The 16915-nt window shown below is 32.4% G+C and overlaps 1 protein-coding gene across 12 annotated transcripts in view; it reads left to right on the top strand.

The window, feature by feature from the left end:
* Tbc1d5 (TBC1 domain family member 5) overlaps nt 1-16915 on the top strand; it is a 429644-nt gene that overhangs the window by 210679 nt on the left and 202050 nt on the right. For all 12 annotated transcript variants that reach the window (XM_090321955.1, XM_090321903.1, XM_090321894.1 and 9 more), the window contains one exon: nt 13352-13421. In XM_090321955.1, the coding sequence (XP_090178081.1) occupies nt 13378-13421 (44 nt within the window). In that variant the 5' untranslated portion in view covers nt 13352-13377. The remainder of the gene's footprint in view (nt 1-13351; nt 13422-16915) is intronic.

Genomic DNA, 16915 nt, shown 5'->3' with positions numbered 1-16915 from the left:
CCTAGCCACAGTGCCACTTCTGGCTTTTTCCGTGTATGTGATTCCAGAGAATCAAACCTAGGGCTTCCTGTATGCTAGGCAAGCATGCTACCACTAGGAATGCTCCTGGTCCTACACATTATTTTAATAAATTGACCTTTCTCTTCTGACAAAAAAAAGTATCTGAATCAAATGTGCTAGAAATGGAAAACACTGTAACAAACAATAAGTGTTTATGATAGGGTCATCAGTAAAGTTGACAGATTGATGAACTACAAGATAGATCAATAGAAACCACTCAAGTGAAACACAAGAAATAAGAATGAGGCAAAGGGAGAAATGATTCATGTAAATGGAATCTCAGAAGAAGAAAGATAAAAAGGTTTTGAAAAACCAACTTGAAGAAATAATAGCTAACAATTCCCCAAAATCAACTACAGATACTAAGCCACTGATGCATAAATTTAAGTAAAACAAGCAAAATGAGTATGGAAATTAAATTTTAAATGTTGTATTAATGTATTTTATACATCAACTACAATAAACTAGAACTTTAAAAGAATATGACATGAAGTCAAATGTATAAAAATGCAAAGAAAATCTTAACAATTAAAAAGTACTATGTATATAAATTACTATTTATACTACAGCCTACATAAAAAGAGTAGATTTCCCATCAGAATCTTTAAAAACTGGAAGAAAATTAAAATGAAATCTCAAATATTTTTATTATCTTTAATTAGTTGTACAAACGAGTTGTCATTCGTCAAAGTAGTTGATGTGCAGTGCATCTTAATCCACGTCACCTATTTCAACATTCTCATTTGCTACTCATAACTTATCCTTTCCACTACTTAATTTTCATACTATACATTGACTTTCTTTTGCCATTCAACAAAGTAGCTTATTATTTATTTATTTATTTACCAGTCCTGGATCTTGAACTCAGGACCCGCTGTCCTTGGGTATTCCTCAAGGGTAGTGCTCTAACACTTCAGTCACAGTATCACCTCTACCTTTTTTTATATATATATATATTTTTTCTGTGTATGTGGTACCGAGGAATCAAACCTGTGTCTTTGTGTATACTAGGCAGGTACTCTACCACATCTTTATCCCCCCACCCCAATTTATTCCTCCTTTCTATTTCTCATCTTTGTGATATATACAGTGAATTCTTGCCTGCATTCTTCCCTCTTCCCCTTGAATTCTTCCTCCCCTCTTACAAGTACTCATTTCTCAGTACATATTTTGTTGGCTTTGATTTCATCTTTTTGAAGAATTATACTATTTGTATTCTGCATAGAGTCTATTATACTTCAATGAATTCATTTGTAACCCATTGCTTACCACCCAGTATGTTTTCTTGTAGATTTATAGGCATATTCTAGCCACCACAAATGAGGGAAAGCATGCATCCTATGTTTCTCTGTGTCTGGCTTTCTTCGCTTAGTACTGTTTTTTGCAAGCCTTTCCACTGCCTTACAAATGGTACAATATACATACTTTCTGATGGATGAGTAGAATTCCATTGTATATATATTCACCACATTTTCTTCATGTGTTGTATGTTGAGGAGCAATGGAACATCTGGGCTAATTCAGTATATTAGTTGTGGCAAATAATGGTGCAGTGAACATGGTTGTGTTAGCTTTAGTGTGGCCCTGTTTGTGCCCTGCTGGATAAAGTAGAATTGCTAGGTCGTCAGGTAGCTTTATGTTTGGATTTGTTTGAGGACCCTCCATACTGCTTTCCTGATAAGTTGAAAAAGCTTATGTTCCCTTTAGGCCATATCCACACCAGCATTTGCTGTTAATTTTCTTGATATTGGCCATTCTAAATGGGGTGAGACGGAATCTCTGTATTGTCTTAATTTACACTTCTTTATGGACAGAGATGATGAGATCTCTTCAAGTGTCTATTGGTAATTTTTATTTTTTCTCAGTCATTAGCCAAAGATGTTAAAGACCTTATTGTGAAAACATTAAAGAGTTGAAAGAGGAAATTGATGATTTAGGAAAACTGAAAGAACCTCCATGTTCTTGGCTTGGAAGAATTAGCATTGTCAAATTTGTAATGCAATCTATAAACAATTTATAAAGCAATAGTCCCAAAATAGTATAATGAACTGACCCTTAAAATATATTATTAGCTGAGTGCTAGTGACTCACATAAAATTATATTTACTCGCCTGCTGTTGGTAGCTCAAATCTGTAATCCTAACTACTTAAGAGCCAAGATCTGAAGATAATGATTCAAAGCCAGCTTGATAAGAAAAGTCCTTGAGGGTCTTATCTCCAATTAACCACCCCAACAAAAAAGCTGAATTTGGAGTCTTTGCACAAGGCCCTGAGTTCAGTCCCAGGATATACACCTTCCCCTGCTCCCTGAAAAGAATACACACACACACACACACACACACACACACACACACACACACACACACAGCCCATCAAGTACATGTCCTTTGTTTTGAGATATGGTCTTATATATATTTAAGATAATATATTTAAAATATTATTATCCACGTAAGATATATAAAATTAAATCATAAATTCCCCTAACTTTAAATATAGCATTTTTGAGTATTTTTATCTCACCCTTCTTATCATAGCTGGAATGCAGGGGAATGCCACCATACCTAGATTATCTTGTTTGAGATAGTCGCAAAATGTCTCTGATTAGGGAATTTGGCCTAGTGGTAGAGTGCTTGCCTAGCATGCACGAAGACCGGGGTTTGATTCCTTGGTATTCCACATACATAGAAAAAAAGCCAGAAGTGGTGCTGTGGCTCAAGTGGTATATCCCTCACCTTGAGAAAATCCAGGGAGCTCAGGCCCTGAGCTCCTACACAGGACTGGCCAGGGAAAAAAAAAATTCTCTGGTCAGACTGTCCTGGAATCATGATCCTTCTGGCCTTAAGTTCTATGTAGCTAAAATAACAAGAATATACCACCAATATTGGTTGAAAATTATTCCAGTGTATATACCTTGGCTGATCTCTTAACTATGATCCTACCAGCTCAGCTTCCCAAAAGGTAGCACTAGAGGTATGAGGAACCACCATCCAACTTATGCCTTTCTTCTCTTTAGATTAGTCTTAATAATTTCAAGCGTACACATTTTAAAATTAGATACATCTGTTTTTAATTGGAAATATAAACTTTAGCAAAAAAGGCAACTAGTACCTTGTGCGAAATTATTTTCAAATTATATTTCAAATCTTTTTATTTAAGTAATCTTGTCTTTCTGCAGAAATTGTATTTGATTACAACCAATGAGAAAATAATTATAATGCAACAGTAATTTATATAATGTTCTCTAGAAATGCTTTTGAAAACGTTTTGAATTTTGAAGATTTAGTTGGCGTCTATATTGTCCAATATACTCCATTAGGTCTGTTCATTTTATTTTGTATAATTTTCTTTGTTCTCTGGGTTGTGTAACTTCTGTTGATCTTCTGGTTCACTAACATTCCTCTACTACTTCCATATTGTTCCACCTATGTAAAAAATTATTGTAAATTTTAGATACTAATGTTTTCCAGTTGTAAAATTTTGATTTGACTATTTTTAAGTTTCTAGAGTTTTATTCACTTCAGTGTTATACACTATTACCCTATAGAGAAAATAATACTGTCATTGCTAGTCCCAATATTTGGATCATCTCATAGTTCATCTCTGTTCATTGTAGCATAGCTTGAGATTTGATCATATTTTCCAGGTTCCTGATACAATCATGGTATTTTTAGAGTGTACACTAAACTTTTTGAATATTTTTGTTGGAAAATTTTGTTAAAACTCCAGGTTCTGTTAAGTCATGAAAATGTGTGTTTCTCCCTCCTTCTTACCCTCCCTTCTATTTCTGGTTTTAGCAGGTAAATCTAAATAATTTGTTTAGGGCAAGAGTTCTGTATCCGCCTCTGTGTTTCAATGTCAGTCTGTTCTTCAAGGTCCTTTCTGTATTTTGGAATCCACCTCTTGTTCTTAGGGGTTAGTCTGATACTTTGAATCACAGTTCAGTTCTCAATTACTTTGCTCTGCTTCTTTGAAAACATTTTAAACCTGTAAAGCTTGGGAACAAGCCTAGACTTTTTGTCAGGACATCCATAGAGAATCCCTATGTCCATTGCTTTCTGTTGTTGGATTAACCTATTCTCTTAGAAGTTTCATCTCATACTGTTGTACAGTCCGATTGTTTTTTTGGACAAAGTGATGATCGAACTGTGTTATTAGACACCATGCTAAAACTTGGAGTTCTACGTGTCAGGTCTTGCATTTGCCCCTGTATTTCAGAGAGACCATGGTAAAAACAGAGAAAGATTATTTTCATTTACATGGCACACATGGAAGATACCACTTCACTACATCTCTAACCATCCCCTATTCTATTTACAAGTAGAGAAATTGGCTTTAGGTCAAGTAGAGAAATGGAGGTTGTTATTTCATCATTTCAGGGAACAGAAAGAAGTCACTATTCCTTGGAAGGGAGTCTGCCCTAAGCTTTGGGTTATTTACTTTGGGGCAATTTTGGTTTTTGCCTCAAGATTATGAGAATTGTGTGTCTGAGGAACAACTTGTCTTTTGTTATAAAATGCTTAGAGATAAATCCTGGAGCCCAGAGTGATTTCACCGTACCGTGGGAAGGAACAGTTCAAGTCAAAGAACATATAGGCAAAGTTGGGACTGAGTATACCTAGTTTTTATTTAGTCTACCTTTAGTTAGTTTACTTTAGTTGCTCTTTATAGTCATAGAAAGTGGAGGGGAGGAGTGGGGAAGCAACAAAAAATTCTTCCCCTACTGTTTTTCCAACAGAAGCTTTTTACTAGTCTTCTGTTTATCCAATTGTCCCTTTCCATCAATATCTGAGGCCATCACACCCCCAATCTTATCCACCAACTGTGACAGGATGATTCTGGCTATCATAAAGCTGTAAATAAAGGAGCAAGAAGATAATTCTTCCAACGTTCTATGGTGCGACAAGAGACTTTTTTCCTTTATTAATGAATGGTGGAATTCTTTTGGAAATGTTGGTCTTTGTACCTCAGCACTAGGCTCAGCATTGGGAGATGAAGAAGGAAGACTTAACAGAAAACTCATTTTCCAATATCCCTTATTTTTTATTATTTTTTTAGTTTTTATTTTATTTTGTGTATGTGTATGTGAGCACTGGCAATTGAACTCTTCCTTGGTATTGTCACTCAAGGCTGGCACTTTACCACTGAAGCTCATTTCTCTCTTTTTCCTGTTGATTGGAAATAAAAGTGTCTTAGACTTTGCTCAGGCTGGATTTGAACTGCAACCTTAGCCCTCTGAATAGCTGAGGTAGCAAGCGTGAGCCACTTGCACAGACTCTGCAATTCGTTATTTCAGTTTTCCCTGAATCATTTTTGTTCTCAGTACAAGAGTACTGCTACAGTAGTGTTCAATCTGGAAAGAGACTGAAAAATCCTAGTAGTAATCTGTGATGTTTTGACATTTCCTTTTTTTAATAAAGAATTTATTAACAGTGATTTTTACATCATATTTCAAATGATATGTTTAACAAACAGGTATTCAAGAAGGGAATCTCTATATACAATGACTGGCACGTAGATTTTAGAACATAATCAAAATTAGGCTGAGGGTTCATATGTTATAAATACATATTAATCTATGTAATAGAACATGTCTATAGAGTCATAAGTTTTTTTTGACTGTGTAGTTTTGTTTATATTTCCAATACCATTTTGATAGTATTGGGTATGCAAATATTGAGTCCTTATTCTTGTACTGTGTGGCTCTAATAGCCACATATGAAGGATACCATGCACCGTTTGTTCCTTTGGTTTTGACTTGTCTCACTCAACATGATTTGCTCTAGATTCATCCACTTCCCTACAAATGCCATTATTTTATCTTGTCTGTTGGCTATGAAAAATTCCATTCTATATATATATATATATAATCACATTTTCTGTATCCATTCATCTGTAATAGGGCATCTGGATTGTTCCCATTGCCTGGCTATTGTGAATAGTGCAGAGATAAACATAGCTGAGCAGGTGTCCTTATCCTATCTTGGATTATGATGTTCAGGGTAGATGCCCAGAAGTGGTATGGCGGGATCGTAGAGAAGGTCAATTTTCAGTTCTTTAAGAAACCTCCACACTGTTTTCCAGAGTGGCTGAACGAGTTTACAATCCCACCAGCAGTGTAGTAGGGTTCCTTTTTCTCCACAACGCTGGCAGGATCTGTCATTGTCTGAGTTCAAAATCTTGGCCATTCTTGTGGGGGTAAGGTGGTATCTTAGGGTTGTTTTTATTTGCATTTTCTTTATGACCATGGATGATGAAACATTTTCTCATATGCTTTTCTACCATTTTAATCTCTTCTTTTGATAAGTCTCTCTTTAGTTCCCTTGCCAATTTAGTGAATGGTTTGTTGGGTTTGCGGGAGGGATTAGTTTCTTGAGTTCCCTGTAGATACTGGATATTAAGCATTTGTCAGATATATTATTGGTAAATATCTTTTCCCAGTTGGTTGGCTGTCTCTCTACTTTTGTGGCTATGCTCTGTGCAGAAACTTTTTATTTTTAGGTAGTCCCTTTTATCAAGTCTCTCTCCAATCTGTTGTGATCCTGGGATTCTGTTCAGGAATCTTTTGCCTGTGCCTATGAGTTCCAGTGTTTCTCCTACTTTATCATGTAGCAGTTTCAAGGTTTCCAGTCTGACATTGAGGTCTTTGATCCATTTTGAGTTAATGCTTGTGCATGGAGAAAGGCTAGGATCAATTTTTAATTTTCTATATGTGGCTGCCCAGTTTTGCCAGCACCAATAATTGAGTAGACTGTGTTTCTTCCGCTGTATATCTTTGGCTCCTTTGTCAAATACAAGTTGACTATAGGTATGTGGTTCTATTTCTGGATCTTTCTTTCTGTTCCATTGATCTTCTGGTTGATTTTTGTGCCAATACCATGCTGTTTTTGTTATTATGGCTCTATAGTAGAGTTTGAAGTCTGATATTGTAATACCACTTGCACTGATCTTTTTGCCTAGGATTGTTTTGGCTATTCTAGGTCTTTTCTTGTTCTATATGAACCTTTGGATTATATCTTCTATTTCAATAAAGAATGTCTTTGGAATTTTGATGGGGATTGCATTGAATTTGTATATCAATTTTGACAGTATAGTCATTTTTACTATATTGGTTCTCCCTATCCATGAGCATGGGATGTCTTTCCATTTCCTAGTGTCTGCTTCAATTTCTTTTGTTAGGCTTTTATAGTTTTCATTGAATAATTCCTTTACATCTTTGGTTAAGTTGATTCCTAAGTATTTTATTCTTTTGGGGGCTATTGCGAATGGGATCATTTTCTTGATTTGGTCTTCTGTTTGTGTATTGTTAGTGTACAAGAAGGCTGCTCACTTCTGAAGGTTGATTTTGTATCCTGCCACCTTGCTAAAGTGATTTATTAATTCTAGGAGTTTGAGAGTGGAGCTTATTGGGTGACTCAAGTAGAGGATCATGTCATCTGCGAATAGGGATAGTTTAATTTCTTCCTTCTATGTGTGGATCCCTTTGATGTCCTTTTCTTGCCTTTTTGCTCTGGCTAAGGGTTCCAACACTATATTGAAGAGAAGTGGAGAGAGTGGGCATCCCTGTCTGGTTCCTGATTTTAATATAATTTAGTATAATACTGGCTCTAGGTTTTGACATTTCTTTTGTGTGTGTGATTCTTCTGTCTTATTGTGTAACTAATTTTTAATATGTGTTAAAATCAATAGTTACTAATCAACATAAAATAATTTTACTATGAGAACATATGATCAGAAACACACTTCTACCATAGAAGAAATTTCAAGCCAAATTCCAGCTTCTGCTGTAAAATCTTCCTACATAGTTCCCCTTTGCCCTGGATGTTCAAATGACTTTTTTCTTGTTATTAGAATTTCAAATAATACACAACTTTTCTCGCAAGAGAGCTGTTTCCCCATGGTACTCTGTGTCACAATAATCTACATTTTCTTATTAACTTCCTGTGTTTTCTCATGTACCTCCACTTTATTTTCTTTTCCTTATAATACTTTCATTTCCCAGAATTGGAACTATTATTCTGGCTTATGATAGACAGTAAATATATACTGAATATATGAATGATTCAAATGTGAGGAAGATATCATGCTCTGTGATCAATTGCCATGTTTAAGATCTTATCATTGTAGTATCAATACTGTCATCAGTCATCTAGTCACTTGCCACCCACTTGTTCCTATATCTACTTATATATTACTCGCTCTGAAGTTCAAGTGATCATTTAAAGCACTGCAGATCTTACTATCTTCTGTATAAACTCATTATTTGCTGACTTCTTGTAATTTTTGAAAACCAAAAAGAATTTGAAAACAAACATTTTACAAACTAATTTTTCAAATATTTTTAAGCTTGGTGATTTTTTAAAATTTGATGTACCTGAGGATTTTAAATTACTACACTTTAATGTAGTTTGTGTTTTGTCATACTAAAAATTTTTGGATTTTTGTCTTTCTGCTCCTGGGGTTTGAACTCAGGCCCTTGGTGCTGTGCTATTCCTTTATTTTTTGCTCAAGGGTAGTGTTCTACCAGTGGAGCCACATCTCTCCCATTGGCTTTTGCTGAATAATAGTGTCCAGTAATTACTTGCTCTGGCTGGCGTGGAACCAGTCTTTAAATCTCAGCTTTCTCAGAAGCTAGAATTGCTAGTATGAGCCACTAGTACCTGACATATAATATTTACATTTTGGTTTTTTTCTGAGCTTTGGAACTTTATAGTTTGAATCTTTACTGCGTAAATCTTCATTGTTAAACTTTTCCAGTAGTCATTTAAAAGACATAAATAGGGTCAATTACTCTGTGTAATGAGTTGTAATTTGTAGTATGCAAATAGTGCCCCAATGAATACCTAATATTACCTTTCTAAAGTTAAGTTCTTCCATTAATGGATGCCTTTTAGATTAGTCCAGTACCTATTAAATTAATCTTGTGGAAATGTTGTACTGATTTTAAACAATAGTGAAAATGAGTACTTCCCAAACAAATTTTGTATGGAGAGTAGATTTATTTTTGCACACTGAAAAAAATAAAATTTATAGAATATTCTATTATCAATAGAATAATACCTTGCTGAAAAGGTTCAAAGAAAATGAAACAATATGTTAATACCTAATGCCTATGTTTAGGCGCTAACTAGGTAATTCAATGTTATGGTTATAATTTTAAGTATTAGGGTCTCTGGAATTCTATTTTTTTTGAGAATGATAAGACTGTATTTAAACTTAGTCCAATAGTAAAATAAAAGTATTAGCAATTGTGAAAAGCAAATGGTCATCTATATTTTGTTAAAAATGCAAGCTGGGTATCATGGCTTATACCTGTAATTCCAGCTACTCCATCTGGGCTATAAGCTTTGCAAGGATTGTGGTTTGTGGACATCCAGGCAAAAGTTATGGAGACTCCTGTGTCAATAAACAAGCCATCTGTGGTAGTAGCATTGATAGTATCAAGTACACATGGCATATAGGTAAAAGGCCCCATGCTATCCCTGAGCAAAAGCAAAACCCTATGTGAGAAATGACTAAAACAAATATGTCTGGAGATGTGGCTCAATATGCCTCAAGTTTCAAACCAAGCACAACTGAAAAATTGATAAAAATATAGTGGAGCTAGGCTCTGAGGGGATGACATCTGTCATCCCAGATAGGAAACTGAGATCTGAGGATCAGAATTCTGAAATTCTCATCATTTTTGTGTTGATCTGTTTGCTGGTGTCACACAGCTTTCTTTGTCTTGGTTAACTTTTTTTCACATTTTTGTCTTTTTAGACTTAATAATTTTAACTTTTTTGTCTTCAGGTATGGTAATGATATGCCATGCCTTCTCACACTTGTTATGAACTTTTAAAAATCCATTAGTTATTTTACTTATTTAAGAATTTCTATATCATTTTAGTCCTTTCATATTTATCCCTGTTTTGTTGTTTTGTCTATTTTTCCTCTTTGAGCAAACTTAAGACAGTTTTTCTCAAATCATTGTCTATTAAATTCCATTTCTTAACTATTAAGGGTTTTTTCCATTGAATTAGCACATATTTCCTTGTTTGTTGTATGCTTTCTGATTTTCTTACTGAAAAGTTAACCTTAGTGTTTATAATATTTATGGATAACATTAACTTTTATGCTTTTTTTCATTAAATGTTAACATGTGAATATACTTGGAATTCTAAGTTTCATTAAAACATTTCGGTAGTGGATGGTATTACCTTTTAAAGACACAAAAGCTTGCAAGTTTTCTCTATTCCCTGTATTTTTCTTTTCATCTTAGTTTAAACAAAATCATTTTCCTTTCCTGCTGCTCAATATCATACACAGTTAATAACAGTTCAGGGGTAAAATGCTTTTTATTATTATGGAATATTGTAGAATTCATATTTAATAAGATATCAAACTTTGCAGTTGAATGATTTCAGATTATAGATGAGGCACTTTAAGGAGATAAATATATTTGTAGTGTTTTTCTGGCCATTGTTAATTTAAAGTAGCCTGAAGTTTGTTTCTTCCTTCATGAAGCATACACAAGAACAGAAGATAAAATATGTATTTAATATAATTCATGAATTTAAATTGTAAACTATACCCATATTATTTTACTCATTAGTTTACATTAACAGTCTAAATACTTTTTTAAGTAGCAGTTGAATTGTAAAAGTTTATTGTTAAATTTATTTTCAAGTAAGTGAAATCCATTATCTTAAAATACATTTAGATCATTGTGCTTCTGGATTATTTAAAGGTCTTTGTAAAAGATTAATACTGTGTGTATGTGTATGTGTGTGTGTGTGTGTGTGTGTGTGTGTGTGTCTGTCTGTCTGTCTGTCTGTCTGTCTGTCTGTCTGTGGTGTTTATGTATGTGTTTGTGATGGGAGACATTCTTGTTTCATTTATGGCTACCTGACAACTTAGTTTAAGACTCAATAACAGCTAAAAATTTCATATTAAACTCGCTTGCACCCTCTGTCGTCATTTTTGTGGAACACTACATGTATGTTCCCATGATTTTATTGTTAGCATAGTTATTTATGTCCCTGAGAAAATTAATACTTCCTGTATTATAGTTACCCCCAAATTAAATTCAATAGTAGTGTAATATTGTTTTAATTCTTGTTTTTCCCCTATGTTACAGATGTTTTTGCTATATAACAGCTTAAATGAGAGATGAGATTTTCTATTTGTCATTGATTTCTCATAGTTTTAAGCCTGTCCACATGTTTCACACAGTCTCTGTAATATACAGCACACTGTATGTTCAGTTTTCCAGACTCGTGTATTCTGTCTGTTCTTTTGTAAATCTTTCAGTCGTCAGACAATTGTCTTCTGTAACAAAAATCTGGAATTGTCCATTCTAAGATTAAGAATTTATAAGTGTAGGGAACAGATGTTTTCATAAACATTTGCTATAATTAATTTCAACTAGAGGATTGAGAGAACAAAGCAGTTTCCCTGCTTCAAAACTTTATTGCTTTTTCCCCCAAATAACAAACTCTCAAATCTTTTCTTCTAATATTGTTAGTGAAACCATTGTGCTTCTTGTTTGATACGTTTCTGAGAAAGAATAACTGCTTGCCTTATTTTTAACCTTTTTTGTACCTTGAAAGTTAAATTTGATGTGGTATTCTCATTTGGTAGTGGTTATTAACTGAAGGAAATCTTTGTAATATCATGATAAAATTTGGGTGTTTGAAAAATCATTATTTGGAGAGTTTTACATTTGATCTGATAAATATCAACTTAAAGGAAGATTTACTTTATTGATGATTTTACATATTTGATTATCCATAATGTTTAATTTTAGGAGAAAGAAGGCGGCTCATATTTTAAATGTATAATTTAGTGTTTATGCGGATTACAGAATTCTTCACAGGAAATGTCTGCAAGCTGTTAAATAACATGTGTTATAGGAAACTATCATTTAACAAGTCAGAGACTATTTTCTTAAGTCTATTATAATATTATTTTTAAAAGAAAAGGTGTTAATATAGTAATCGTATCTTCCAACTTTATATTCCTACTTTGAAGGAATTGACATCTATATAGCTAGATTAGTCTTAAACATTTTTGTTTTTGTGGTTTGTTTCCTTTTATTAACAGTTACTATTTTGAATGCCATGATTCATTTTAGGATTAAAAATCCTTGATACATATTTTGAAAAAATAGCTAAAAATTGAGTAAGTAGCTTCAGTTTAGTCTTCATCTTTCTAAACACCTTGATACAGCTACAAAAATCTTGCCTCTCAAGTTTCAAATGTGCAAAAAATAGATGGTTGTCATTAAAATTGCATTTCTGTATTTATTAACCATTTAATGAGTGACATAATTACGTAAGTATGGTATCTTAATTACTAGATGCAATAGTTTAAAATAATCTTATTTTAAAACTGAAAGTTCAGAACTCCACTAGCACCTTACATTGTTAACTGTAGATTAAAAGTAAAAATTAAAATTGGACAAATCATTGTATTGTTATTTTACATATAAAAATGACTGATGTTTAAATGTTACATTGCAAGAAATAGAAGTATAAAATGTAAAGGAATACAGTCCTCACAATTTTATTTTGAAGTATACTACAGATCCATAAAAACTGTTATTTTTCCAAAATTAAAGTGTTAAATTCTTGTACATAATTATGTTTTTGTATTGGAGCATTACTAAATGTTAAAAAAATTACTGAGTTTATTTCTTCCTGTAGTATTTAAACTGGTATATGAATTTGTCCTAAATTTGATTTTATGAATATTCCATTTTTTTCTGTCAAAATTATTCTAAATGTTATTATAGGACATAAAAATGCCTTTTAAATTGCTAAGCTTCAAACAGTTTAGATACAAGCTAAAGGTTAAAAACATGAAGGTTTTAGAGGAGGAATCATTGATATAATAAAAAGCTAATTGAAATTTGTTCTTGATCAACATCATTGACTTTCAAGTGTAGTTTCTGCTTTTGTTCTGCTTAGGAAATTTCTAGATAATGGAGAAGTGTAAGGCTAACAGAGGGAGGTTAGCTGTATCAGTGGTGAGGATAGGTGATCAATGTCACTAATAAAAAAATTACATTTTTTTGCAAACAGTTTATAATTATGAATTTTAGTTTCTTGGAGATTTTTGAGTGAAAAGTATTACTTATTTTATTGTTACTGATGAATGCTTTGCCTAAAAGGCTCTGAATGTTTACATTCAAAGATAGTTTGGGAAAGATTAAAAGACTATGCATGCTTGGAGTTCTCACACACTTTTTCAGGTGAGAAATGTTCTGTTTTCTAAATTTCATTATATCAGTGTTTTTATTTTATGTTTTTCAGGAGATTCAAATAAAAATGGAAGAAGAATGAATTCAATGTTAGACTGTGAGGGAACTTTTAATTCATATAGGTAGGTGATAAATAGATGGATGCATAATTGTATAAGATAATATATAAAACATGATCATATACAATTATAAGCTTAGAAAAAGATTTGCTACTTGTGAATAAGAATGACATATGTGAAGAAAATTGTAATGATAGCTAATGGTAGTTGTTCCTAGATTTAACAAGTATCTATAAAGGTAACATGATAAATGATTTGATAAATGGCAATAAATATTTGTATCTATGGTTATCCAATAGGAGAGAGTGACTTAAGTTAATATTCATGCAATATTAAGCTCCTTTTTATTCCATTTTAGTGTGTGCATTTTTTCCAGTATGTCTCTTCTTGTACTAGAAGCTTTTCCTTATTGAAGTTTCTGCTATTACTAAGAATTATTGCTCAAGAATAACTATGAGAGCTTAAGAATGGAATTTGTTTTAAATAAGCATTGTTAATATCCTATTTGGGGTCATCGGCAAATAGGACAGTTGGATCTCAAGTAATAAACTAACAATAGCTGTACGTAAGAATTGAGGACATGGGTTAGATAGTTGTCACCCTCCTCTCAATAAAAAATGAATGCACAAGCTAAGAAAATATGTATTTTATCATTTCTACTAATAATTTCCTTATGGCCTGTATTTTTTAATGTTTATTAGTATTGTGCCTTGCACCAGGGAAGTTCAGGCAGGAAAGCACTTAATATTTCTGATAATATTTGAAAGTTGTATATTGTAGCAAAGTGGTAGAAGGACTTTGTCACATTATGAAAGAAACCCTTCAGATTCAATATCAGTATATTTACGATTACAAATGGCAATGTAGATTGCAGACATTTTGATTAGATAAGTTTTTCTTATTAGTTACAATAATAATGTAATAACTATAAAACTTATATAAAATCACTATACTCTTGGAAACTCATCTGAATAATTGCATATTGTACATTGTAAACACTGAATTTATGCTTATTTTCATTTGTATGCACATTCTATTTTCTTAATATTTGTTAGCTTCTTCAAATCCTGGTCAACTCTTTAGCATCTAGAAAAGGGCCTTGTATACTGGAGGCACTCAATGTAATAAATGAGAAAGCATTTACAGTATGTTTATTCATTCCAAAATGAGATGGTAATTGAAATACTTGACATCTTTAAGTTCCAGTATTATACCGTGTTGGATTGTTATAAAATGTCACTTATCCTACAAAAGGCTTTTTCCCATGTTTTTCTACAAGGTACTATCACGGCAGCACAGCTCATATGTTGTTATTCCAATTTCACTGTATTCATTCAACCTTATAAATGTTACAGTTCTCTAAATCTTTTTTGTCTTCAAGTATAAACACTTGAAATATTGGATAATGGCAGAATTACCTATCTTAATATGTCACTGCTAATTACACAAAAGTGAAAGTAAAAGATAGTTAAGTATATATTCATAATTTTGCATTTAAGTAAAGAATAATAGTGTACATGTAATGTTAATGTAATTAATAATATATACATAATGTTAATGTCATTAACATTAAAGTATGAATGAAACAAAGAGTACAGAAGAAAACATTTTGTAGGAAAAAAAATTTGGCTTTTTATTGTTGATTGTATTCTACATTTGTAGTTTAGCTAATTTTAGTAAATAATCGGTATAACACTTTAAGAAGTGTTTTTGTGTAAAGATACTGTTACTGTATAGTTTATTTTGTCCTTGTCTTTGAATATTTTGAGGACTAAAATAGTTTAGTATTATTGAATAATTATATTTTGAATGAGGTCTAATCTAAATCTACACAATAAATACTAATATGCTAAACTGAATATTTTTAATCACTTGTCACTTTTGTAAGGGTAAGATATTAATTTTTATTGTAATTTCAAAAGCAAGATTAAAAAGTTCAGATAGTAAACACAGTACATAAGTGTGTTTTTAATAGTTGGCAGACCAATTCTATTAGGTAATATAGTATTTAAGGTGTGAAATGAGTATTTTCTAGTCAGTAGGCAACAGCTCTTATGATTAGGTTAGTTAAGAATTTGACACTTGGGTTAAATGTAGACATTCATAGAAACACTGTCTACAGTATATTTTCATATGAACAGACAAAACCTAGAAATTGTTATTGAATCACATAGTGGCAAAAGAGTTGTCAGTAAAATTTACTTTTGAAAATGAAGATTATCTTTCTATTATCATTATAGTTCTTTAAAACTAACTAGAAATAGATTGTTAGGGAAAACATGAACATTTCTCCCAATCTTTATATGCCCCCCTTTTTTGTAGCACTTCTACGTTTGTATTATTTCAAGTGCCTCACATCTCAGTCTTTATTGGACCTTAAACTTACCACCAGCACCTTCTCAAGCTATGTATACTTGTATTCAGTGTAATACTAGCTTTAGTGTCTCATCTATAACATGGATAATATACTTTCTTCTTTAAAAGTATTTGAATATCTTTGAATTGTTTTGTAAACCAGTTTTAATTCACCAAAGCAGTTTATGACTACAGTGTAGTCATGTCACCTACCTCTTTCGACTTTCTCACCCACCCCTCCTAATATACCCCTTTTCTTATTCAGTTTTAGTGTTGGAAAAGATTAAGCTGATTTGTATAATATAAAGCCTTTGAAGACCTAAATGCAGAACCTTGGTACCATTATTTTGTGCTTATCCAGTGTGAACTGGTAACTTTGTTACCTAAATGTTTATAGCATTTACTGAGGTTTTACTGACTTGTGTATTAAGTCTCAAATCAGTTACTTAAGGGTCTATTCTTTTTTAGTTTACTTGTGTATTTAGATTACCAAATTGCAAGAAGCTATAATTTCTTACTTTGTTTACTTTCAAAAATAATGTCTAAATATAACTTTGGCTGTAGCATTGATTGAAATTTTGAAGACTTTGAACAAACCCTAACATCATTTTCCTCACTTTGTATTGTGAGAATATTAAATTACATTGATACATGGAGTATAATATGTTATTTGCTGAATAGTATTAGTTGCTTTTATATTCAGTTAGTGCCACCGTTTTCATTATTATTAACCCTATGTAACTGTAGAACTTACAGGATTCTAATGTAGAGAAACCAGAAAGAAGAGAGGGAAAAATAGGTCCTTTAGGAAAATAAGGTTTATCTGTTAATAGAGGAGTTAAACAACAAGCTTAACCTGAGTTGTAGAGGTCTCAGTTTCTGATTTCGTTTTTCATGTTGCCTTTGTATATCAAACTTATACCTAGAAAAGGTGGAGAGATGCTTTACTAATAAAACCAGGGATTAATATCCAGAACTAAATCAAGTAAGTTTTGAAATTCAAAATTCAGTACATCTTAACTATAGATTTATGTCCCTAATGCTCCTAGACCTTCTTTTTTTAATAGCCTAGGAAGCTTTACTTTGTATTTTGTAGTTTTGCTTCATTGACACAGCTACATTGAGCACAACTATATTTAACTCCCAAAATGCCAATGTCATTATTTATATGATGCATAGCATACAGTAGATATTGTTTAGAC

The sequence above is a fragment of the Megascapheus bottae genome, chromosome 2 (genome assembly GCF_031878675.1).
Source record: "Megascapheus bottae isolate mThoBot1 chromosome 2, mThoBot2.hap1, whole genome shotgun sequence".
NCBI lineage: Eukaryota > Metazoa > Chordata > Mammalia > Rodentia > Geomyidae > Megascapheus > Megascapheus bottae.
The sequence above is the reverse complement of the archived record's forward strand: the minus strand, read 5'-3'. Positions and strand labels throughout refer to the sequence as shown.